General features: G+C 43.6%; 1 protein-coding gene across 12 annotated transcripts in view; it reads left to right on the top strand.

Moving 5' to 3' along the window:
- The window catches only part of Khdrbs3 (KH RNA binding domain containing, signal transduction associated 3), a 166,806-nt gene that overhangs the window by 139,318 nt on the left and 2,318 nt on the right, over positions 1 to 25,170 (top strand). For 11 of the 12 annotated variants that reach the window (XM_059246922.1, XM_059246923.1, XM_059246921.1 and 8 more), the window contains exons 8-9: positions 17,021 to 17,079; positions 18,828 to 19,034. In XM_059246922.1, coding sequence (XP_059102905.1) covers positions 17,021 to 17,079; positions 18,828 to 18,919 — 151 coding nt within the window. In that variant the 3' untranslated portion in view covers positions 18,920 to 19,034. Of the gene's footprint in view, positions 1 to 17,020; positions 17,080 to 18,827; positions 19,035 to 20,354; positions 20,413 to 25,170 lie in introns of those variants that run through there. The other variant, XR_009375436.1, reaches the window with a different exon arrangement.

Genomic DNA, 25,170 nt, shown 5'->3' with positions numbered 1-25,170 from the left:
TCCAGTTAGCTCGTTTATACTCATTTTTCTTATCCTTTCATAGCCTCTGCTCCAGACAGCCCTGGGTTACTTTTATGTATGTAGCTTTCCCTCTTCTGAATGGTCCTTACGGATATAACCATATGCTTTGATGGACTGTTGCATTTTTAGACCAGTTCACATGTAACATGTGAGTTTCCGCCATGCAGCAGCCTGCCTCTGCCACCAAAGCAGTTACGTCATCACTCCTGCCAGGTGCCTTTGCACAGTCAGCTGTGCTGCATTCGCACCCCTTAAAAGCGGCCCCCCGCGCAGCTCGCTCTCTTGTCCCGTCTCTCTTGCCTCTTGCTCCCCACTTTGCCTCCTCTTTCGTCTCTTGCCTCTCCTCTCCCTCTTTTCTCTCTGTCTGTCTGTCTGTCTGCCCCTCTCAGGTCCCCACTCCAACATGGCCTTTCACTCTCCCCCTCCCCCAGTAGGCCTCTGGCACTAACTCTGTGGTACTTGGCGTGTTTGCTTAGTGGCATTCCTTGGCAGGGCCTGCTGAAAGGTACCCACTTCTGTGGTGGTATTGTGTTCCCCAAAATATTGTGCACCCTAATAAACTTATATGGGGTCAGAGATCAGAACAGCCACTAGATACTTAGGCTAGAAAATGGTGGTACTCACGCCTTTAATCCTAGCACTCCAGAGGCAGAAATCCCTCTGGATCTCCGTGAGTTCAAGGTCACACTAGAAACAGCCAGGCATGTGACACATGCCTTTAATCCCGGGGAGTGATGGTAGAAAGGAAAGATATATAAGGCGTGAAGACCAGAAACTAGAAGCATTCAGCTGGTTAAGCTTTTGGTTTTTGAGCAGCACAGTTGAGCTGAGAGGCATCCAGTCTGAGGAAACAGGATTAGCTGAGGAATTGGCAAGGTGAGGTAGCTGTGGCTTGTTCTGCTTCTCTGATCTTCCAGCTTCACCCCAATAACTGGCCTCAGGTTTGATATTATTAATAAGACCTTCTAAGATTCCTGCTACACACTTCGCCTTTCTTTTTTATCATTACATAGCACGTATCACTTTCTTTTTTATTGCTGAGTAAGACTTCATAATAGAGGTTTACCTTTGGCTTATTCATTTGGGAGTGGTGATAACTGGGGCTGTGCCCATTGTAAGCTGTTATTGGATAATGCTGCCATGAGCGTTTTTGTTCGAGTCTTTGTGTGGACTTGTTTGTGGGTAACTGGGACTTTGAAAGTACTACATTAAGTGATCTGTGTTTAACCTTTGAAGAAACTTTGCAGCTGTTGCAAGACACAGCGGTACATGCTGTATGCCCAGCGTATGGGCAGGTGAGTCAGGAATGGCCTGATGCATTCAAGGATGGCCCACCTGAATAGAGAACTTGAGATGTTTGTGTTATATAGGGAGGAAAGGAAGGCAGGGGAGTCCAGTTGTTTTTAAAGTAGGAGTGCTGTTTAGAATTCTCACTAGGAATGTGTGAATTGTCAATTCTTCTGCTCAGTTCTTCTGTACTGACAGTCATTAACATTAATATATAGCGTATAATGATAGCTATTAAATGGAGGTAACTTAGGATTTTGGATTATATGAGAAGATATTGTTAGATGTCAATTCCCTATCCCTACCCTCTACTATCCATAAAAATCATTATATCAAAACTGCAGTCTACGTTTTGGTTTTTCCAATAGAGCAAATAGAAGAATTGCCAGTAAAAACACATTCAAGATTGACAAGCGAGCCAATGGAACACTAAACCAGTTATAAAATGTTTGATAGAGCGTTTCTGGTACTATGTGACAGCAACAGACCTCAGTGCCAGGAGTGCACCTTGCCACCCACTGTAGGTTGGATTGGCTAAATAACCCAGCTTGATACACATTCAACTTTGATCTCCATTAAGCCACAGAGTGCACGTGGAGGCCCTCTCTCAATTCTGATGTCTCCCAAAAAAAGGTTTTATTGTTTTTGAACTTGAGCATATATTCCATTATTTTGAACCTCATTCTTAGCAACCTGTCAGCCTCCTGTTTCTCCAGAACAATTCTTGAACCCCAGCTCCTCTGAGGCCAGTGTCCCAAGCTTCTCTGTCTTACATTTTTCTGTTGCTTCTATCTGGAAAAATCCTGTTGTGGGGATTGAGTGGTTTGTGCCGAAAGGTATGTTGTGGGTCCTGGCTCTGCCTTGGCTGTGTGAGCATGAACAACTACACAATGTCATTCTGAAACTGTATGTTTAACTTCTGGGATGACAAAATAGTGTTTCCCTTCCTGAAAGTGCAGTGCATTTAGGAAGTGGCAATTAGGTGCAGCCGGTATAAGACATTGTCCACCATTGTTACTGTCCTTAGGCTTGTGTCACTAAGTATAAGCACTTTGCTCTTAGCATCGAATGTTGGCAGAATAGATCCTGTGTTACCAGCGTGTATCAAGGGAGGATATACTGCTTTAATATGTCAACAGCATCTTTGAGTAACTGTTCTGTTTCACTTAGACTTTACAGCGCTCTCAAGAAAGATGCATTTTCCAAACAGTGTTTGAAATGAGAAAAATAGAAATAACTTTGCCTGCATTTACACTAAGAAAGCTGAAGCCTAGATTCTTGCCTGTTTGTTTCTAAAACCTGCTTCATAGTAACCGTTCCCTTGATCTTATCTTCTGAAGTGGGCACAGTAACATGGAAAACCCTGGTTTAAGATGAAGACCCGGTTGTGTAGGAGAGTCCACCTGGCATTGCCTAGCATCACAGTGGTGCTGCCTGTGTGTGTTCTGTGAAACTCACATCCGAGCATTGTTAGGCTTCTGTGTGGGGGTGGGAGGTGGGGGGGTAGGAATGGAGGGGATGTCACCTGGAGGGACCTACTGTGGGGGTTCTTACAAACAAAGGATTATTATCCTTTTACATGTTTTTCCCCCCGGGAATCTAGTTAAAATTCACTTTTCCCCCCAATTATGTGGTCCCATCTACATCCTTTAAGTAGAGAATACAGGAGGACCCTTTTTGTTCCAGTAGGAAGCATGGCCTGGTCTCTGAATCAGGACAGAGGCACACACACATTCAGATCTTTTGAGCTCTGTTCCCAGGAATCGGCCCAGTCAGGTGTTTATTTTTCTGGAGGCAGAGAAGCAGTTGCAAGCTAGTGATAGGACAGTGTGGGGCTTAGACTGTAGGCTTCCTGTGCTCTGTCACCTGTTGCTCTACTTTCCATCTCGATGGTTGTTACAGTTCCCTCCCTGAGTTGTCTGCTCTCAGTGACTACATCTTCGGAAGGATCGATGCATTGTCCTGACCCCCACCCCAATCCCTAGTCCAGCTGTGTCCAGAGTCTACTGATTAAGAAGAGGGAGTGGGGCTGGGAAGGTGACTCTGGTCAAAGAGCAATGGCCACTCTTGCAGATGACACAGATTTGGTTCTCAGCAGCCACAAGGCAGCTTACAACCGTCTATAACTCCAGTTCCAGGAAGTCTAAACTTCCTCTTTTAGTCTCAGAAGGTACCTCCCCCGCCCCCCACACACATATGCAAGCACTATACTCACACTAATAGAATAGAAATAAAGCTTTCAATAAAGAAGGAGAAACATGTTGTGCAGGCAGCCTATCCTGTTGCCTTTCTCCCTTGACACATAAATGATTTATTTTATTTTATTCTTTTCTTTTGCTAAAATAGAGTGTATTTACAGGAAAGAAATGTATTTCTATCTGAAACAAAAAAAATTGAGTGCCTGTTTTCCTGGGTATGTGACCCAAAGGGGGCTGTTTTCTGTACTTCAGAAGTGTCTCTGGCTTTTTCTGTTAGATTTGATCATGAGATTTTTAATTCCAGTAATCTCCTTTGTCACCTGAAGCGACATGCCTTCCTTTTCCAGCACTCAGGCCCATCACAGATTAGACTGTTGTGATTGATGGGTAAATTGGATGATCGTGAAAAGCAAGTCAGAGTAACAGGGCTTTTTCCAACTCTGTGGCAGCCTTGCCCTGGGTCCTCACAGAGATCACTTGGTCTCTCTGAAGCTGCTTGCTCATCCCATGTCAGACTGTATGTCTTCAGTTAGCATGTCCTCTCCCTTTACCTGGCCTTTTTCTTACTTGTCAATGCAGACCTTTCTTCTTCTAGAAACCTTTCTGTGTCCCCTAAAACTGCTTGGGCGATATCTCTCCCTCCTTCCCCGGGTTCCACACAACTCTGAGCTCCAAGGTTCTATAGAACCACACTGAGCATACTTATTTGTCTGAATTGCATGAAGGATTAAACCTGTTTCTTTACCAAGACCAAATTGTGTTTGCTGTTGCATTCCCAGCATTGGCACATAGTAGCTGCTGTGTATACGTTAAACGAGCTTGGAATGAAGAAGATGCTGAGGAGCCGTCAAGTTCATCTCACACAGCCTAGTGTGGGAGCTGAGTGTGTCTTAAATGTTAGACAAGCATTGCTTTCAAACTAGATTTATGAAATGGAATAGCCAAATCGTTGGGGAAGATGGTGTGTGTAGATGACCTAGCACAGTACATCATTTATAACAAGGTGCCTCCATGACTACTGTCCTCGAAACATCCCACATGTATTAGTTATGCTCCTGTTACTGTCATAAAATACCCTAACAAAAGCAATTTATGGGTTGATTTGGCTCATGTTTTGAGGGGAAAGTATTGTGGTAGCTGATCACATGTCATCCACGGTCAGGAAGTCAGTGATCGATGTTGGTACTCAGTTTGCCTTTTTTTAAATTCACTCCTGACCCCAGCCCATGGAATGGCACTGCCCACATTGAGGCTCAGTCTTTCCACTTCATCTAACCTGGTCTAGGTGATCTCTCACAGCTGTGCCAGCAGGGTTGCCTCTTGAGCAATTCTAGGTCACGTCAGACAGTTGTGGTTGCAGTGGGTCGGCCATTAACACAGGAGGAGCTCTGGGGCACAGGCATCTTCCATGATGCTCTCTAAGGTGTACGTCTCCCAGTGTGGAAGCTGGAACTCTCTTCTCTTTGCAAACAGAAGAGAGGAAAGGGATTCAGAGCCTCTCTGGGGAGATTAACTTTAAACATAGAAGAAAAACTTTCTGGCAGATGTGTTGGAGGGTGTTACTGTGACAAGCGATCCAAGTTTAATGTCTGAGTCTTTCAAAATAAATTCTCTTAACTGATTAAGATAGTGTAGCCTGAATGCAAGTAGGTAGGCCACTTGATGCTCCCGAGATCAATTTCTTCTCTTTGATTTGACAAAATACCAGCTAGCATGTTCATACCATTTGTAGTGGAGGTGACACTTAGAAGTATTTCACAGAAGAAAGGGGATTTAGGAGGCAACTGGTATCTTTGACTGGCATTTAAAACATTTTTATTAGACAAAGCGATTATTACCTCTGAAATGAGGCTTTACAAACTTAATTATAACAATAGGGGTAGGAACAACAGTCAGCATTTATTTTGTACTAAATGGCAGGCCAGTGAAAGTGCTTTGCATGTGTGAACCCTAATTACCCCACATTCGTCATCAGCCTGTCATCTCAGCCGCAGCTGCAGCAGTGACTTATGAAGCATTACAAGCCACTTTCTTCATTTATGCATCCTTCCCTTCTGGGTTTGATTGACCATTTTTTATGTCTGAGACAGTTCTAGAAGTTGAATCTCCAAAGACTGAACTGCCTACTCAGAATGCTGCTGCTTCCAGCAGGGAGAACAGTGTCCATTCCCAACAGAGCCCTTTAGCCAAACCCTGGCATTGTAGTCCTTACAGTGCTGGGGCTCCTTAATGGTCGCCTGTGTCCCTCAATACTTCACACCTCATCATCCCTAGTCTTCCAACAGCCCTGTGAAAGGTAGATGTGAGCTGGGCAGACATTAGTCTGAGGCATGAGGGAATAGTAATGACCACACTAGACCTTGAGTACTCCAGCAGGCTGTGGGAGCCTGTGCTTAGACCCTGGTGCATTATTTCCCCTTGTCAGGCTCCTGATAGCATTATCAGAGCAAACCTACTCCCATGGCTACTGTAAGGGAAAATTTGTAGGAAACCTAAATGAGATTGGGAAAGGCTAACAGTATCCGTGGGGTCTGGCTGCTGTGATGGGGTAGTCATGGGCAGAAACAGCTTTGGGGGGGTCCATGTACCCATGCACAAAGTGGTAGGATCTGTGCAATGTGAGACCAACACCAGCACATGTAGTGCCTTGGGGAGCATGTGGGCGGAACCTGGGGTAGGCAAAGCCTCTGCAGGAGGACATCCTGTGGTCACTTGCACCCTGTTTGCCTGAGTTAGAACCCCAGGCTAGATGCCTTGGCATTCTGGGTGTCAGCAAACATATTCTAGGGAAGTGTCTTGAAGGCCAGATGTTGCTGATTTTGTGTATATAAGGCCTTAGGCTTAGAGAAATTGAGTAGACTTTTCATTGACAGGGATCTTTGTTCTTGTCCTGGCTTCACAATTTACCCAGTTCATTACTTGAAGGACGTTTCTTTGTCTACAAAATGCTTTCTAGTTTGTGAAATAGGAATTGAACCTGAAAGAATTCTGAAGTGTGTGTGTGTGTGTGTGTGTGTGTGTGTGTGTGTGTGTGTGTGTGTATTATTCATCCTGGAAAACTAACTTATCAAAACAACATAAGGGAGGGAAAACTTCTTAGCTCATGGTTTCAGAGGCTTCATTCTATCCAGATAGGGAGGCGTGTCAAAGCAGCCTGCGTCATGGCAACTAGGAAGCAGAGACAGGAGTGTCATCACTCTCTGCCTTCTCTTTTACCTCTTCTGTTCCACCATCGGGACCTTCATCCCATAGATGGCACCATCTACGTTCATGGTGAGCTGTCCTCCAACTTGGCTCAGCCTCTGGACATGCCCTTTTAGATGCTACTGGAGTTCTGCTCTGGTCTTCTGCCTAACTGTAAATGCAGTCAAGTGGGCAGTAGTTAACCATGACAGTAGCAGTGTATGTGGAGTTGTTCTCCTGTATCCAGTTCTATCTTCAGTAGTCTCTGTTATCTGCTGTCAATCATGCTCTGAAATATTCAATGGAAAAATCCAGAGAAAGTTACTACATTTTAAATTGTGTTCTAGTGTGTTGACTTTTCACAGTCCTGTTTCATCCTGCTCAGGAAATGAGACATCTCTTTGTTCAGCATATCGATACTGTATGCACAATGTATTAATAAGTCTGTAGCCATCTTGGTCACTGGAATTGCCGGGGTTGGGGGGTGGGGGTGGGCCACAGTGGCCCCTACTGTACCTGATGCCAGCACCACATCACCAGAACTGTGCTGTTGGAAGCTCGCACAGACCAGAGAGGAGCAGAAAGTTCCTCCTGTTGTGAAGAGGTTGACATTCCCAGCATAGTGAGGAAGAAATGTGACTGATGGGGCTACAAAACCTGCAGTAAGAACAAATATCCCATCGCATTGTGGACTAGAGGAGAAGCTGGTGCTGTGTTTGGTGTTGTGCACACACACTGCAGAAGTTATGCCACAGGAAGCCAGTAAGTGACAGGGTTTAGAACTGTCTGCACTGTCAAGAGTCCCCACTGCCGCACAATTATACCTTCCTGCAAAGCCTGAACACTGAGTGTTTAAAGGGTCTCTTTGCTCAGTCTCTGCTTGACCTTCTCCTGGTCTGTCTTGAAGCTGGTCTTTCTGCCCCCACCCTTTTCCTGAAGGAAATAATATTCTTAGCAGGGTCATGGGGCAACAGAGTACAGGTCCACTTCCAAGGTGCTACACTGTAGGCCTCAGTTTTAGTTGTTTTTACTGTCAGATTAGTGTGTGTGTGTGTGTGTGTGTGTGTGTGTGTGTGTGTGTGTGTGTATGTGTGTGTGTGTGTGTGTTGTAGGTGAATACAGGTGCCAGAGGAGGACAAAAGAGGATGTAAGCCCCCTAGTGTGGGCTCTGTTGACTGAGCCTGTGTCTTGTGTCAGTATAGCAAGTACTCTTAACCACCAAGCCACCTCTCGACCCTGTTCAGTTCCTAACATATTTACAAATCCTTAATATGAATAGATTAGTAAAGAGTCATACTGTTTTTCTGGAGTAATAATATGACTTAACAAGTTAAATAAATGGGCTTTTTTCATAATAATTCATTGAATCTAAACTGGCACTAATGCCATGATAAAATTCAGATTTTAATACCTCTCAGTTTTATAAAATAAAATGATCATTAAATGTTTCAATAATCAGTTTTATATTTTTAAAAAGATTTTATTTTAAATTATATGTATCTGGGAATATGTACACATGAGTGCAGGTACCTGTGGAGACCAGAGGAAGGCATTGGATTCCCTGGAATTGGAGTCCCAGGCAGTTGTAAGCTGCCCAATGTGGGAACCAAACTTGGGTCCTCTGCAAAAACAGTATGTTCTTAACCACTGAGCCATCTCTCCAACCCACCAAATAGATACATACACACACACATACACATATATATATATATATATATATATTTCTATTTTTCATTGAGAGAGAAAACAATTTTCCCTCCTATCATTTTAAAGTATATTGTCGGAGAAAAAGAAAAAACAGAGAATAAATGTGTGATGGTTTTTAAGTTCTTTATTTCTGAGGTTCAGGAGTGTAATTTAGTGACAGGCTACTTGCCAGTATGCCCAAGATCCCTACTTCATCTTTATTACTTTTACCAAATTGTATTTCATAGCTTAAGAACATGATAACATGATTTGACAGTTTTCCTTTGTCGTAGCTCCCACCAGCCCCATGGTGGATGTTCTGAGAGAGGTGATATCTCTCAGCCAGGTTAACCATCAGTTCTGAAAGGTCTGCAATTTAGGAAATCAGACTACTGCACCTTCCTCTTAGAGACAGAGGGATTTCCTGATTAGAATGAAAATTTGTCCTGGCCTTTTAAATTGAAAATTATTTAAATTGCTGGCATACCATGGAGATGCTTTGGATTCAGTTTTCAGATTGCAGAAATAAAGAGAGCTTGCAGTAAAGCAACCCACAAGGTTCTCTTCCCTTTCCCCATGCATGTGTGCTATGCTGACACTGTACTCTTGTTTGTGTGCAGAAGCATTATGCCTGAGAAAACAATGTGCATGCTCTAATTAAACAGGACTTCATTGCTAGAAATGCTAATACTGGTGTGAGCAGTCAGTGAGTTGTAAGCTTTTTGGTGGTAGGGCAAGTATGGTTTGTAGCCACTGTCTTAATTCCTGATAAAGTACCTACAACTTTATCCACATTATTTGGTGCAAATACCAGCACGGTGAAAAAAGACAAATAGCATCTCAAGTTTTTATTACTGTGACAACATTTTCCCTTCGTGTATACTGGGTGTCCTCAGACCACACATTGAAAGCCATGGCTCTAGGCCATTTCAAAGATGTGACAGTATGCTGTAGGAGAAAGATGGATCATCCTTGGATCCAGCATCACCAGGGTGGAGCAAGTTGTCTAAATTATGTTAGATGAGTGCATGCTTCTCATGAAATGGATGGCCCTCCCACACTAAGCTGTCGGTGGGCATTTCCCGCCTGTCACTGTGAGCACTTTGAATGCACGGGTGAATCCTCCAGTGAAGAGGAATAGCATGCCCATGTTTCCTCTGAACATGTTTTGCAAAACACTGAAGACAGCCAGCAGTAAGGTCAGCACCATCTCCTTTCCCCCAGGGAGTGCATTAGCCCTGTGGGTGTAGGGTGCCTGTGGGAGGGCAGGTGAGCAGGGATCCAGGAAAGGCCAGGAGGCAGCAGAACTGCGGGGAACAGGCTGGCTTGACTTCGCTTATAGCTGCTTTTCATCAATTGCTACAACCTGATTTTATGGCTTTTTATTCAATGTCCTCCTGAGGAAATATCATTAAATATTATGAAAGAACTATTAGGTAAGGAAGGCTCTGATTGAAGGTAGATTGAAATTTTTTTAGCTATTTACCCTGAAGGAGTTTCAGATCTTCGGTTATCTATGATAATGGAAAAATAAGAATACTCCCCAAATTTCATTTGAAATATTACTTTTCATTTATTCTACTTTATCTATAGAAATTCTTCATGGTTAGTATAAAGATTAATGGCTCTGTGGTAGAATAAAAACACTGAACAGGGAACCTGGCCTAGATCAATTGCCTTTGTCACATAATAAGAATTTACCAAGTATTAGCTTAAGTATTAATTTTATGATAATATATACAGAAAGATTTTCCTTAAAAAGACAAGTCGAATAATTGGAAAATCAGCCTTGTAAATTAAATTCAAAAGATGTAGCACTTAGTTGTCTGACTGCAGAGGGGGATTCAGCAGTGCCCCAGCCTAAAGTCCTCAGAACCCCAGGGACAGAGCACAGTTGCAGACTTCATTGAGATTTCACTGACGGAAGGACTGACTCCAGCCCCCGTGTTCATGTCCATCTGCGGGTTTCTCTGAATCTGCAATGCTGGCATATGATGAACTCATGGGGAACAGTCTCAGTGTTCTCAGTGTGCAGACTTTCAGAATTAGGACTTAAATGATATGTAAACTAAAAGGAATTTAATAGAAAGAAAAAGACAAAACTGAATGAAAATATCTGTCTGCTCCACCTACCACCCATCCTTTCTCGAATTCTGCCCCATGAACAGTTAGAACGAAAGAAAGTTTTAAAAAATTCCCAAGGAAGGAGGGAGGAAGCAGCTAAAACCACCAGATGGGGCAGGAGGTGGCAAAACCATGTTCAGGAGAAGGGTACTGTGGAGTGTGACTGGCTACGGGAAGGGCCCTCCCGCAAGCAGCCATGATTGAGGGTGCTTTCTCTGGTGGGTCCAAGACTTGTTTCTGAAGCATGAGGCCTGGCTTGGCCTCTGGACCCAGCAATGCAAAGGAGCAGTGTCTGCCCAAGTGACTGCTGTGATAGCACAAGGCCATAGGTCTTTGTAGTATCATGCTCCAGGGCAACCATGACACCCCCAAACAGATAAGCAACTTGAATATCCCACTGCATACAATACCCTGACCCTTTCCCTTACCACCCAAAGAAAGTATTTTAAGTAATGTGTGTGTGTGTGTGTGTGTGTGTGTGTGTGTGTGTGTGTGTGTGTGTATGTCGCATTGACAGGCAAGCTAGCTAAGAATCTGAAAAGCAAGAATTCATGCATTGCCAAAATTTACAAAGCTTTTTCAAAACATCAGACTCAGCATACTAAAAATGGCACACCTTGAAAGAACACTTCTCATAGAATGGATGATTTTGTAATTAATATCTATGTGGATAAGAAGGCATGGCCCATAATGGCCAAACAAGGTCTGAAATGAGATGGCAATAGTCAGGCTAAAGAAAGCATTGGATAAAAGGTACAGAGGCCAAGAGATGAAAGATTCAGCTTCTCACTTCAAAAGGAGCCCAGCAGGATTACCAGAGTGGGAAAACACAGTTAAGGGGAGTGTGTAATTGCCACTTGACAGTATCTAGAATTGCCTGGGAGATGGACCTCTCTGGGCATGCTCATGGGGGATTATCTTGATGATGTTAAGCGATATGGGAAGGTCAGTCTTAACTGTGGACAGGGGATTCAAGACTATGAAATGCACACATGGAACTGAATATTAGCTTGCAATAATCCCTGTCTCCTGACTGTCCTGATCTTGCTGCCATGATGGACTGTACACCCTGAACTATAAGCCATATAAGTCCTTTCTCACTTTGTCAATGTAATTTTGTCATAGCAACACAGAAAAAGAAACTAAGATTTCTAAAAGCAAAGCAGAGTTTTCTAATCACTTTGAAGGACATAACAGCTGCCAGAGAGGTAGGTGTGTAGCAGGTCCTATGCCAGGGATACAGAGCAGGGGTAAAGAAATTAGCAGTAAGCAGGCAGTGTGTTACTTTGCTGTCCGAAGGATAAATTCCAGACTTCATAGCTTTGCACCCAACTGACCTTCTAGCCTTGGTCTTCTCCTGGTCATTCTTGCACAGTTAGGTTTAACATCAGACAGCTTCACTTTTGGTGAATAAAAGGAAAATAATATTGCCTACTTAATGGGTCTGTGAAGCAGTGTCTGATACGTGGAATATCTGATATGATATATAAAATATGATTATAAATTAAATATATAATTATATATTAGCCACCAATGCCTTCTTTATAGTGAGTTAATTAGGCATTTTTCTTCAAGAGTCCAAGAAATACTTTTTAGTCCGACCCCCTTCACTTCTTGCATCCTCCCTTGTCCCTCAGCTCCTCTCAGACAGCTGCATTGACTAAGCTTCTCCCTTCCTTCCCACCTCACAAGGCAAGGCTGTGTGGGGTGTCCGTGTGGGGCGTCCGTACACCAGTGCTGCTGACAGCCGCCTGCAGCAGCTTCTCAGGAGTGGATGTGGCACCTCCTTTGTGTGTCTGCATTTTCAGCTCAGTGTCTCGCACACAGAGAGATCCCGCTGTGTTCTTCAATCTATGATTTTGCTCAGGCTTAGGACCTAATTTTATTTTGTCAAGCTCCTTCTACATTTACAAAGTAGCAGGCTTTCAGCTCTTTCATCTCATTCCTTTAGAACTAGAGGAGGAGATGCCTCTTGTCCAGCATTACCTACTAATAACATTGCAAATCTTCAGATTGCCTAGGTACATAGTCAACTATAATGTTGCCTGCCATTCATTCACTCACTCACTCACTCACTCACTCACTCACTCACTCACTCACTCAGTGTTTTAAGCTAAAATCCAGTGAGTTTTACCTCCTGTGGCCTGGACATTGTTCTGAGGGAAGCTGAGCCATATTACTGAATAAAACAGACACACATCCCTTTTTCGTGGGTCTTGCCTTCTCACTTAACTGAGAAGAACTGGGGAAGAAGTTGTCCCTATCAGTTGGTTGTGCTGTGCAGCCGAGAAAGGTGAAGGATCGGAGTTGCCATGGTGAGGTGGATGGCAGCAGTCTTCCTGCAGCCCTGGCTGGAGTGGTACCAGCAGACTTGAGAAGGTGTGGAGCCACATACAAAACTCCAGACTTTTTGTTCTCAGCGCGCTAGATAGATTTGTTCTGGTTAAGAGGTAGTGGCACTTGGATGGGGCAGGTTGAGGGATGAGTTCAGAAGGCTGATGTGAGCTGGAGCTTTTTGAGTTTGAAGTGTCTGTTAGAAGTTTAGATGTTAAAAGGCAGTTGGCACATGAATATAACTCTTAGAAGAAACACCTTAAAAGATTATGTAAATTTGAGAGGCTTGAATGGTTAGATTTTATTTAAAGAGACTGTATAAAACCACCAGGGGATTTGTGTAAATAAATCAGAAAAGAGGGTTAACATCTGAACGCAAATGCTCTAACCTGACAGGTCAAAGAGAAGTGGCGGGATTGTCAGGCTAATGGTCAAGAGGACTCCATTGGTAGAAAAGAGCCAGGGAGCACCTTGCCCTCTACAGAGCTAAGTGTTTGAGGGGACAGGAGCATGGTGACATGGCTTGAAAGATTTGACCTTGCCCTACCAGAAACTAAGAGAGGAAACCACAGAAAGAGGGCTTAGGAAACTGGAATATTTTGTGTTTTAATGACATGATCCTTGGGCATACCAATGAGGTGATTAATTAAGGGACAAGAGTCCAGAGGACTAAGACCTATGGGGTGAAGGATTACCTTCACATACCCTGAAACACCCCAGGCTTGGGGTCGGAGAGCTGCTTGGGAGAGTCACTGCACAGTGTTTGCCCCCAAGTGCGATGTTGTAGTTGTGCATGTGTGTTGGGGGACAGAGGGCTGGTGAAGAGACTCCGCTTGCTTTTGCTCCCAGCTTAGGGAGATGAACACTTAGAGCAATGGTTCTCAACCAGTGGGTCACAAACCCTTAGGTCATATATCAGATATTTACATTACATTCATAGCAATAGCAAAAGTACAGTTATGACATAGCAATGAAATAATTTTGTGACTGGGAGTCACTACAACATGAAGAACTGTATTAAAGGGTCCCAGCATTAGGAAGGTTGAGAACCAGTGTCTTAATGGGTTTTAAAAATGAGTGAGCTCATTCCTAGTAAACTGAAGAATGGAATGGATCTTTTGTTAGCTAGACCATCACCTTACTGGCAGCTTCTCCAGACAGGAATTATGCTGAGCATTAGGGCTTTCTGTGATCACGTCATTGGGGGCAGGGGTGTAGAGGTCTGGGGAGGTGACCAGGAGAAGCCTGATCCTAATCTCTTGGCAGGTGAGGTGCTAACAAGATCTCTTTTAATGGAGGGTGTTCAGCTTCATGGTTTTTTTTTTTGGGGGGGGGTGTTTGTTTCTATTAATATTTTAAGTTGTGGCCCTAAATGGAGTTTCCTTAGTGCTTGTTTCCCCTCTGGTCTTAGTTTATTATTGGGAAATAGGACACATCTTTGGTTAGTGGACATTTGAGGTACACGAAATGAAATGCTGTGAAAGCAATTCGGATGAAGCTGACAGGTTGGAGGACGGGGCGCAGCTGCTCCAGCTTCCTAGCTGACGACAGTCTTGCAATAAATAATCAGAAGCTGGTGAAATGATAGCAGATGTCAATTTAAAAGTTTCCACTTGTCAAAACTAAGATTGTCATATCATCAAACCAGTGCCGGGCCAAATTATGCTGCCTTTTATCTTCCTGTCCACTGGAAAATGTTCATGACCCCACCCACGCTGAGCTGTGTGAGCGCTCTTCACAGATAAATTTCCAGCCGGAGTGGATGTCATTACCAGTGACGTCATTTAATCAATGAGGCAGTTGTTACATTCTTGTGTTTATTAGTCTCGGGGCTGTCTGTCATCTTAGCTCTGAGGTAAGCTTGATTGGGAGCTGTCTCCAGAAATGAGTACCTTCAGTCTTATGAAGGGCATTCTCTCTTTATCTGTGCAACAGATAAAGTTCTCAAGAACTGTGAAATGTTGTCTAAGGAGCCATTATAATGTTACTTCTGACTTTGGAAAAGAAAAGCAAGATTCCTTTAATCTAGTTTTTTGAAAGCATTGTTAGTCAATTTATTTGCAACAGAATAAGGAAGTATTTTGACTTATTTGGAGTCAGATTCTGTGGCTGAGCCTTGGAGAACACTGTGGGGTGAGGGAAGCATTGAGCCAGCCCAACTGAACTGTCACTTGGACCCTGCACATGGGAATGACGTCACCAGAGACCCTGCAGACAGAGGCCAGAGTTCAGACACAGGTGTCTTGACTGATGTTCAGCATTGCCTCCAAAGCTTTATGTTCAACCTTGTTTCGCTAACTTGTAAGAATATGGTTAGCCCAGGTTTGCAGGGTGTCTATCCTGTATTGTGCACTTAGAGAAGACCTATCCTGAAGGTCGTTCTAGCCCATGTACACTATTAGAACATGGTAATTCTGTTTAAAGACACTTGAAAACACTTGGATTTCTCATCCTGTTTCCTTCTTTTATGCTTTGCTTACTCTGTTCCTTCTCCTCAGCCCTCCTTCACTTCCATCTTCCTGGCCCTTCAGAACATTGTGCCTATCTGGGACACCGTGTGTGAATGTGTGTGTGTGTGTGTGTGTGTGTGTGTGTGTGTGTGTGTGTGTGTGTGTCTTCGTCTGTGTGTACACCCTTCTCCACACACCGGTCCCTCCATGCCTGCAGTGGAAGCCTCTGATACAGGCCAGGATGAAAACTGATGCTAGCAGGCTAGGATGGGAGCCAGCTTGATGCCGAATGGGAGAATTTCTGTGAAGGCAACATTTAGGCTTGGAGGAGAGACTGGAAGCATCTCTAGCAGAAGGAGAGGTACCTTGAAGCTGCATCTCAGTGGAAGAGCACTTCCCTGCAGAGGGCGGAGGGGAGCCAGCTGACTTCATGGTGCCTTTGGATTGTTTGGTCTTAGGTCTTTTTTTTTTTTTTTTTTTTTGTTTGTTTGTTTGTTTGTTTTTTTGAGACAGGGTTTCTCTGTGTAGCTTTGTGCCTTTCCTGGGACTCACTTGGTAGCCCAGGCTGGCCTTGAACTCACAGAGATCCGCCTGGCTCTGCCTCCCGAGTGCTGGGATTAAAGGCGTGCGCCACCACCGCCCGGCAGGTCTTTTTTAATACAAGGAAGGAAACATGGGGGTGAGGGTTAAGGAATGGGATATAGCCTCCAGTTGGGGTCTGGGCATCCAATAGACTGAGCTGTGCTGTTACTGAGGAGACTTTAGGCTGCTTCCCTAGCCATCTTTCCCTGTAACACGGTGTGACAGCTCTCCTACTTGGTCCTAGAACACGTGGATCTCAGCAGGCAGCAAAAGCCACCGTGTTGCCAGAGGTGTGGAATGCAAGCTGGGTTCCATTGTGCTTAGAGGCTTCATGTCTGGTTGTTGGAACTTGAAATAATAAGGATACTTGTTTCTTACAAAGTTGGTGGGAAAGAGGAAAGCCTGTGGGGAGAAATGGACCCTCTTCCTCAGATATGCAGAACCCTTGTGGCTTGGTAACCAAACTTCTGTCTGTAAAATCAAAACGGAACCACACACAGTTGAAATGTGCTATGAAGATAAAGCCTGTTTTTATAGTATCTGCACAAAGAGGGCAATGGAAGGCTCTCCTTGCTGTCTCAGGAATGGTAGATTAGAACCTAGACGTACCTCTCTATTGAAAAGTCCCTGTAACTCCCCTGCGATGATTCATCTGTAGCTCCCATTGCACACCGTCCAGGCACCCAGGGGTGAGGTTTTTGCCTCTGACTGAAACATAATGATACTGATGGAGAGGAGAAGCAGAAGCTCTCTCGGGGCCTGCTGTTTCGAATGGATGAGAAAAGTGCCCAAAACTGTCATGGTACTGAGTTCTGTGGAAAGTATGCAAGAATCAAAGAAACCATGTCTATCTTTTGGAAAGAAATAGTGCTTGCTGCTTCCTGCCCATCCCCCACAGCACCTGGTGTGAGCCAGCCCCTCTGAGGACCCCAGTCTTTCCCCAGCTGTGGTTTGAAGGAAGACTCAGGAGTTTAGAGCCTTTGATAGTCAAAACGTCTTCTGTCTTCTCTCCGCATTCTGTCATCTCAGGAGGAATTAATTCCACTTTAGCCCTTTCTATTTTTAGTTTATCTAGTTTTGAGTACTTCACTGGCTATGATTTAACCCCACAGCAGAAACAGCTTGTGCTAACAGTGTTTTCTTTTGTCCGTGCAGCGGAGCTGATTACTATGATTACGGGCATGGACTCGGTGAGGAGGCTTACGATTCCTATGGTGAGTGAGTGGCCGTAATAATCACAGAGAGAAAGGGCGAGTGGCCATGGACAAACAAACCTTAAAAGTCCTTATTGGAAGGGAGAGCCATGCTTGTCTTAATGATGAATTCATTTTGTGTGTGGACCCTCCTCTTCTCGATTCCTCTGTGTACACCTCGCTGTTGTCAGAGGCTCCTTTAATAGTTAAATGCAATATATAAAGACAGCTAAAGACTGTGTTACAGGGCATGAGTTCAGATCCCACGCTTAGGTGTTTTGTTTGGGTTAATGACCAGGGCTGACCTTCTCACTGTTTTACCAGAGTAGGTTGCCAAACTGCAGACACTTGCTGGCATGGGTCTTTTTGAAGTATCTTTGTTCCTTGACAGTGAAGGAAAGGAAGCCATTGAGAGCACAGCTCTCATGCTTCTCCCTCCCCCGTATTACATTTTAATTCATCCCCAACCTCAAGACCTCGGAAAAATTATACTAAGAGTCATTTCATAAAGGTTACAAAAGCTGAGCCGTGGAGGAGACAAGGGTCTATCAGGCTCATTAGGAGGTAACTCCTCTTAGTTCTGCAGAGCCCATAAAGGTGCTGGGGAATGCATGACCAGAGTCTCAATATGCTGAAAGATGACAGGTTTAATTAACAGAATTGACGGTAGCGACAAAATGATAGTAAGAAACACCTTTGCTACAGGGCAGAGAGATCAGGAAACAAGAAGCCTCCATTGGTAGCAAAGCTCCAAGAATGCCTGGTGTCCTGTGCCAGTGAGTCAGGATCCTGAGAAGTCAGCTCTGCAGCATTTCCCACACTTAACCAAAAACCTATTTTCTGGGGGCACTTTGAAGTGCATTTTGTTGTATTACCAGCCAGGGGCTGGTTTGTTGTTGTTGTTTTTGGTTGTTTTTTTTTTTTTTTTTTTTTTTTTTTGGTTGTTACTCATAATAAACATTTATGAGAGATGCATTGGCTTGGTGAGTGCTGCCTACTTCAATTCGTACAAGTTAGCCAAAGGGAGTGACATTGATTGCATGTTTTTGTATCAGAAGAGGTCATTTTAAGCATTTTTCTCTCACAGATTTTTAAATTGGTCTCTGAGGACACATGGCTTTTTGATTGCTTTGTGTTGCAGCAGGGACTTAACTATTTGCTGTCTGAGACCTGGGGATAAATCAGGGAAAGTCCTGACACTGGACACTGTTGAATTTCAGGAGCTGAAGACGATAGCATGTCCGTGGTTAGTGACAGCTAGCTGTCCATGTGTGCCGGTCTTGATGTAGTGTCCCTGAGGAAATCCCCAGTGTACCTCCTCCAGTCCTTTGTGTAGAGAACCTGTCATGAGGATGCAGTGCTTCCTTTCTCTGTCTGCTTTTCTTCCCACTTGTTTTTTTCCCTTTTTCTTTCCCCAAATTACCTGTGTTCATTTTCCTTTTCTTTGCTGTTGGAAGAAATTAGAATAGTCCTTTTCCGTTCTCTTAGAGTTTCATATAAGGCTGTTGGATTTGCTCTGTGAGGAAATTCTTGCCATTTGTTTCTGTGTCCAACACAAAGGTCATTCTCTTCTCAAGCTTATCATGTCACTGGTGACAAGATCATCCTGTATTGTGTTCATGATATTTTTAAGTGAATCCCCTTGTGTTTCTTTATTAGTACGTCAGAGACACATATCTCCTGTATGACATTTACCACTGGTTCTGACGGATGAAGCTGCCGGGACCCCATGCCAATGGCCTAATTATGATTCATCTTCCTGATTTTAGGGCAAGAGGAATGGGCTAACTCAAGACACAAGGCTCCTTCAGCGAGGACAGCGAAGGGCGTCTACAGAGACCAGCCATATGGCAGATACTGATTGTACTGTCTGATGTTGTGAAATAGCCAATCTGCACCGTCCTGTATACTGTTCAAAGTAATTTTTTTCTATGAACAATCCCTTTTTAAATAAATCAAAATGCTTAAAATCTGAATGGATGGAACCTAAAACCACTTTGTTGACGCATCCACTTGGCAGGGAGAAGGACATGTAAAATTTTGTTATTTGCAGTCTGTATATGAAAACTAGGTCATGAAAAGGAAAAAAATAACTTTGATTAACTAGTGTTAAACAAAAAGATAGGTTTACTAAATATGTTAATCCGTTCTTTTAACATAAGCCTCACCTTTCATTTTAAAGGTTTCCATAGAATTTAGTTATTTTATCTTTCAGCCATATGCTAGTTTTTTTTTTTCTTGCCAACTTGCGTAAAAAGGGAGCCAATTACAAGTGCAAACAATGTGGTATTCTTTTGTAACTCGAGTCTTGAAATGTTCTGTAGTGTTAAGCAAAGTCTCCTCTTGCTTGATACTAAATAAACTTTTGAAAGAAATTTCGTGTGTGTGAGCTAACGATTTCATGTTTTTCTATTTAAAAAGGCCTTCATAAATAGCTGTAAACAGGGAAAGGGTTCCTCTAGCAGTGCTTGTCATAAAAGGGTCACACTAAATATTGTACAGCTTATTTTAAAAGTGGTATAAAATTAAATGTGCCATGATATACTCACCATAGGTTCAAATGCGGTCTAAAGAGTCCACACGGTATCGAGCTGCTCAAGTGGCACGTTAAACCCACGCAAACCAAATCTGGTCTTAAAACTGGTTTTAAAATAACTACTGGATTTTCTGAAAAGGATGTGATCAGTTTTCATCTTGTCGAGCGTTTTTTCACTAGTGCAACTTTGGATTTTTTATGAGACTTTTGGTACCTTAATGAACACCTCGCTCCATGCTGGAAACATAAGCACAAAGTTTTAAAGACATTCTGACTTGACTAATTGAGGTCGCACTCGCCAAGGCTGAGGATGTGTAACTCTTAAACGGTCTTCATTTTCAAAGGTAAATAAATCAAATAAGATTTTAATCTCACTTAATTTATCTTAATATAACTAATAAAACCAGGGAGATTACAACTTAGCCAGTTTCATTATCCATTTTAGAAAGGTTTTAAGATCACCTAAATTCTCATTTTAAAAAGTTTAATTTGTTTTAGTAATCTAAAAAGCCTTAGTTTAGCCAGTTTAATTGGGGCCAATTCTTCCCTATTAAACAACTGTAAAACCTCATAACTAGTTGTGTGTAATACATCTTTTGGTTAGTAATTGAGGGCGTTCTTAAAACTGACAAGGGTTTAATAAAGTTATTCATTAATCATTTGGCTTAAGTTTTAATTGTAGATTATGTAAAATATTTGTCTTTATTTTGGGGGGTTTCCTTGCATCTATTTGGAGTAAATAGATTTCTTCTTTTGTTAGGAAATGTTGACCACCTTGGACTGTCAGAGGAGCTCGGTGTGACTTAGAGCAAACAAAGGTAGGCACCTTTTGTCCCGTGATTCGGAACTGCTGAGTTGTTAGACTGTTCTTGAAATGCAGTGGGGTGGAGCAAGGTACCCACCCCTGACACACTGCCTCCCCTGTGACCACACAGCTAAAAGCTTCTGCAGCATGAATGGGTCAGAGGCTGGAACCTCGAGGCTCAGGCTGTCAGCACCTAGATTCATGATATTCAATGAGAATAAAGCAGTCTAGTCAATAATTGGTAAGGGTTTTCTAAATTCTTAAGTTAAAGAGAACAGTCTGCCAAACTGAATGCTTAATGTGAACCCTTTATTTTTATACATATATGTGAATGTAGAAACTTACAGAAATGTACAAGCAATTTTTCAAAATAGTAGCCTGGTCTTGTAGAAGAACAGTGTTTTGTGCTTCTGAATTTTGAAAATTAGGACTTTTATAAAATAAATATTAAAGCAGCTGTTTCATAGAATTATTCCTCCCTTCCTCCCTCCCTCCTTTTCATCCTCCTTTCTTTCTTTATTTCTTTCTTTCTTTCTTTCTTTCTTTCTTTCTTTCTTTCTTTCTTTCTTTCTTTCTTTCTTTCTTCCTTTCTTGAATCTGGAGATCTGTTAAGCAAAGATCTATAAAAGAGGGAAGATATCGTTAATTTCATCTCATTTTGTAGACAACCACCACCACCCCGGTCCTGAGCCCCATGATCTGAGATATCTCTTTTGGGGTGTGATGTTTGGGGACGTTATTGTGGGTTTGGATGGTTTGTGTGTTTGTGTGTTTGAGAGTCGCTGGCGCTCTGTAGCCCTGGCTGGCCCCTGGAACTCATTGCATTGTAAACTGACTGGATCCTCTCAAGTGTTTATATCTGAGCTCTGCCACTCAGCTGTGCACATCTGGGCAAGTGTCCCTTCCTGTCAGTACCAGGGAAATGAAGGCATGCTGTCATATTCATCGTTCTCTGACTTTCAGTAAGTGACACTGTAGGCATTGTTTATCCTGACAGTGATACAGTTGCATGAAGGTCGGTGGTCAGGATTGAATTCATGTATCTAATAAAAAGGAGAAACATACAAACTTTTCTCTTCTTAGTAGTCAGAAGTAACTGAAACAAATTGCCCAGAGAAAGAAAAGGAATCTCTTCTAATAGAGGAAAATTGTGAAGTTTATTGAATTGGTTGTTAGTTTCAGTTTTGCCTTTTTTCCTGATATTGGGGGGGGGGGGGGGATGTGACGTATCACAGTGTTATTAGAGCTTTTAGGTGCTTTCTTTCTAAATTAGTATTTTTGTTCTTGTTTAGAAATTGGCATATCAACTAATAAACATGGGCTTTTCTTTTTCATGTTTTACACAGTAAATTGTTCATTATCATAGAATTCTGTGTCAAAATTGTGACACCGGATTCCAGTCACAATGTTGGCCAGGTTGTGTCCTTTGTACAGGCTCCAAGAATACTAGGCCATTCCGTGCCAGCCTCCGAAAAGTACGTGCACTCAGTGGCTCACACCCCATCCTGAGTCAGGAGTCAGTCAGTCCTCACACAGGCTTCTTGAATCAGGACTGTGGATAGACTGAGGGTGGTCTTCTAATCTCACAGCCAGGAATTGTAGAATGTTATGTATATTTCGTTTTTTCGGAGTCCGAGGCTTCATCATTCTGTGAAAGGGGGTGACTCCAGAGACTAGGAGCACTCTGGACTAGGAGTGCTCCTCCTTGGCTGCTCTGACTTTGCTTCATTGTGACCTGTGGCTTAAGGGGAGCTCCTGGCTGCAGAAGCTGTCACCAGCCACTGCAGGACAGGCGTGACAGAGCAGCTCCTGTCACAACAGACAAGATTCAGAGCAGAGCAGGGAGAGGAAGGGGCCAGACAGGCTCACCTTCCGCCATCCCAGCACTTCCCAATAGTCTGTTCACAGCTTGGGTCTCTCAGTGCATAGACGACTGAGTCATCAGAGCCATCCTGAACTAATAGCCTCTGAAGACTCACCTAGGGGCAGGCTTTGCTCTCCTCCTAGGCAGTTCTCAGTGCACTCTGGCTGATAGGGTTAAACCTCAGGTCGATCCATTGCCTGGACTCCACTCTCCCAAACCCCATTCGCTCCTGTCGCCCCACATGTCTCCTGCTCCTGGCCTGTCCCTTTCTTGGAGTCCATCTGTTTTCTCATGTGATGACACTCACGAGTTCTGTACTAGATAGATATCAATTAGGTAGTGGGAATGCAGTGACTTAAAAGATACAGGACCCTACATTAAAGTAATTTGAAATCCACTTGTGTTGGTGAATCAATATTCCCTGCTCTTTTGCACATGGGAACCAGCCCCAACCTTCAGGACTCAGCCATGTCCCCTCTACTGTGAACTATACCCTCATCCTCTGGCCTGTCTGAACTTGTCCAATGTCTTCTCTGCTTTTAAGCAGGCCATCATCCTCTGAGCTCAGCCCATGTCCCCTCTGCTGTTAATTAGGCTGTCACCCTCTGCTCTCTGAAGAGCTGGTTTTGTGACTGTTACTTCATTTCAACCTAGGTGTCATCACATAGTGGTTGCAGGCTGTGTCGGTTGCGAAGCAAGTGCCTTCATTTAAACTGTTTCATTGAATTCCAATTACTATAAGCATTGTTGTCTGTGTTTCATAAAGGAAGCAACGGAAGCTTCAGATGATGAGGTCATTATGTTAGCTACAAGTCTGTGTAACTGGTGGAAGCAAGATTTGAATACAGCCACTTAGATCTAGACCTTTTGAGTTTCAAAACACTACTTTTTCCAGTCTCCATGTTACACACATGTCATCATGCTGCAGGCTTCTTAAAATGAGGAGCTGCATGCTACCTTATGTCCCACTGGGCATCATCTAAACATTGAGATTATTCCTACCCCCACGTTCCTGCATAAGAAGATATATTGATTTTTCTTTAGGTCCTAAACATTATGTACTCCAGGTACTCCAAGTCAAATGATTTTTAGTATTCACTCAGGGTAAATACCTTCAGAGCATCTGTTTGGCTACAGGCAGAAAGAATATGGAGATGAGACAGTTCCTACCCTTGTGGGTACCACACCCTGCTGTGGAAAATAGCAAGTAAAGTGCCAACCAGTCTAGCCTCAGGTACATGTAAGGTGCTTTTTACATGCTGGACAGGGGATGCACAACCCAAGCAGGCTAATTAGAGAAAGAGGAAGTTGCCAGCAGGGGCTTAGGGCCAGATGGAAGAAGATAACCTCACAGGACAGGTTGTTGGAGCACTCATCACTCAGTGTAGTAACCTTGGGTGAAATGGCTAGGTCCTCTCAACTGTAGGGTCCCCACCTGTGAAATGAACATGGCAGAACATAACTGACTTCATAGGGCTGTGCAGGTAGAAGAATGCCCAGAGCAAGGTCAAAGGTCTTTGCATTCTCACCTGGTGCTGTGTGCATTTACATAAGTAAAATGACCTGGAAGGCAACTTCAGCTATGTTAGATAATGAGAGACAGTGAGATGATCTTGGCAGGGTAGGTGAGGGATGTGATGCGCATGCAGGATCTCCTTTCTACTTGCCTTCTCTGCCTACTGAGACCATACCTCCATGCCTTAAACTCCATCCGGAACTCAGTACAGACCTCCCGGAGCCCAATGTACAATGAGTGCAGAGGACCCAGGAGCCCTGACATCTCCACCTTTGTCTCTGGCTCATCACAGCCTCAGAAGGGTGGGTTTAGTCAGTCAGCATGTAGAGAACCGTGCTAGCTGAGATCCTCCTGGGGTGGGGGTCACGGGAATGTCATGGAAATAATCGCACTGCCGATAGTCTACTTCTCTCAATTTAGCTCAAAATTACAGAGATACTCATCATGATGAACAGAGAAAGGTCCCGAATAAAACTGATGTCTCTCTGTTGAGCATAAAATTAGGCTTATGTTTCCCCTGCAGTGCTCTGTGTGGACAGGAAGGAGAGAGCTCATCATTAACTTGAAAGTGGCACATTTATCCTGCCTCTGTACCCCTCTCTGGGAAAGCTGTAAATCAGTTTTCCTTCCTCATCCCACCCTTTTTCTCTAATGGGAAATTACCGTCACTTGCAGATGACACTGATCCCCAGGAGGACTCCTCCTTCAAGGAGCTCCTCCCACCTCCATCCCCCACTTCCCTCAGGGATGAGCATCCAGGCTGAATTATCTTCAGCTCTTCCTGTGAGTCCTCAGCTGTGAGTGGAGCCCTGCGTGGTCTTGCTGCCGCCCTTTCCGCCGCCCACAGGAGGGGTTTCTCCACCTACCCACTGCACCAAAGCCTTGCTGTTCTGCAGACCCCTCACCCCTTGTGACACTTCCTGTCTGCACCATTCTCTGCCAGTTATCATATGCCCTTGCCCCCATGGCCCAGCTCATAATCTACCACCTGTCTGTCAGTTGCATTGGGACTTAAACATACCACACACAGGAATCCTTCCTCCCTGCCCAATATCTCTGTCTGCAGTCCCCACACAAAGACCCTTGGAACATTGTGAATTCTGACACAAGTGTTCTGTGACTAGGTATTTGTCCTTCTCTCCACCATCAAAATAGAAATCCATGGTGCAGATCTTATGCATCCTAGGTTGTGATTAAGAAATCAAAAGAAAGGGTGGCTTCATGTCATATAGTTTAGAAAAAATGGATTAGGATTTCTTTGGTCTTCTCTTACAACTTTATAAACAGGTTGTGAGGTGGAGTGTGTGTGTGTGTGTGTGTGTGTGTGTGTGTGTGTGTGTGTGTGTGTGTGAAAATAGAGAAAGGGAGCGAGACTTGACTACCAGTCTTTG

This window comes from Peromyscus eremicus, chromosome 20 (assembly GCF_949786415.1).
Source record: "Peromyscus eremicus chromosome 20, PerEre_H2_v1, whole genome shotgun sequence".
NCBI classification, from domain to species: domain Eukaryota; kingdom Metazoa; phylum Chordata; class Mammalia; order Rodentia; family Cricetidae; genus Peromyscus; species Peromyscus eremicus.
The sequence above is the reverse complement of the archived record's forward strand: the minus strand, read 5'-3'. Positions and strand labels throughout refer to the sequence as shown.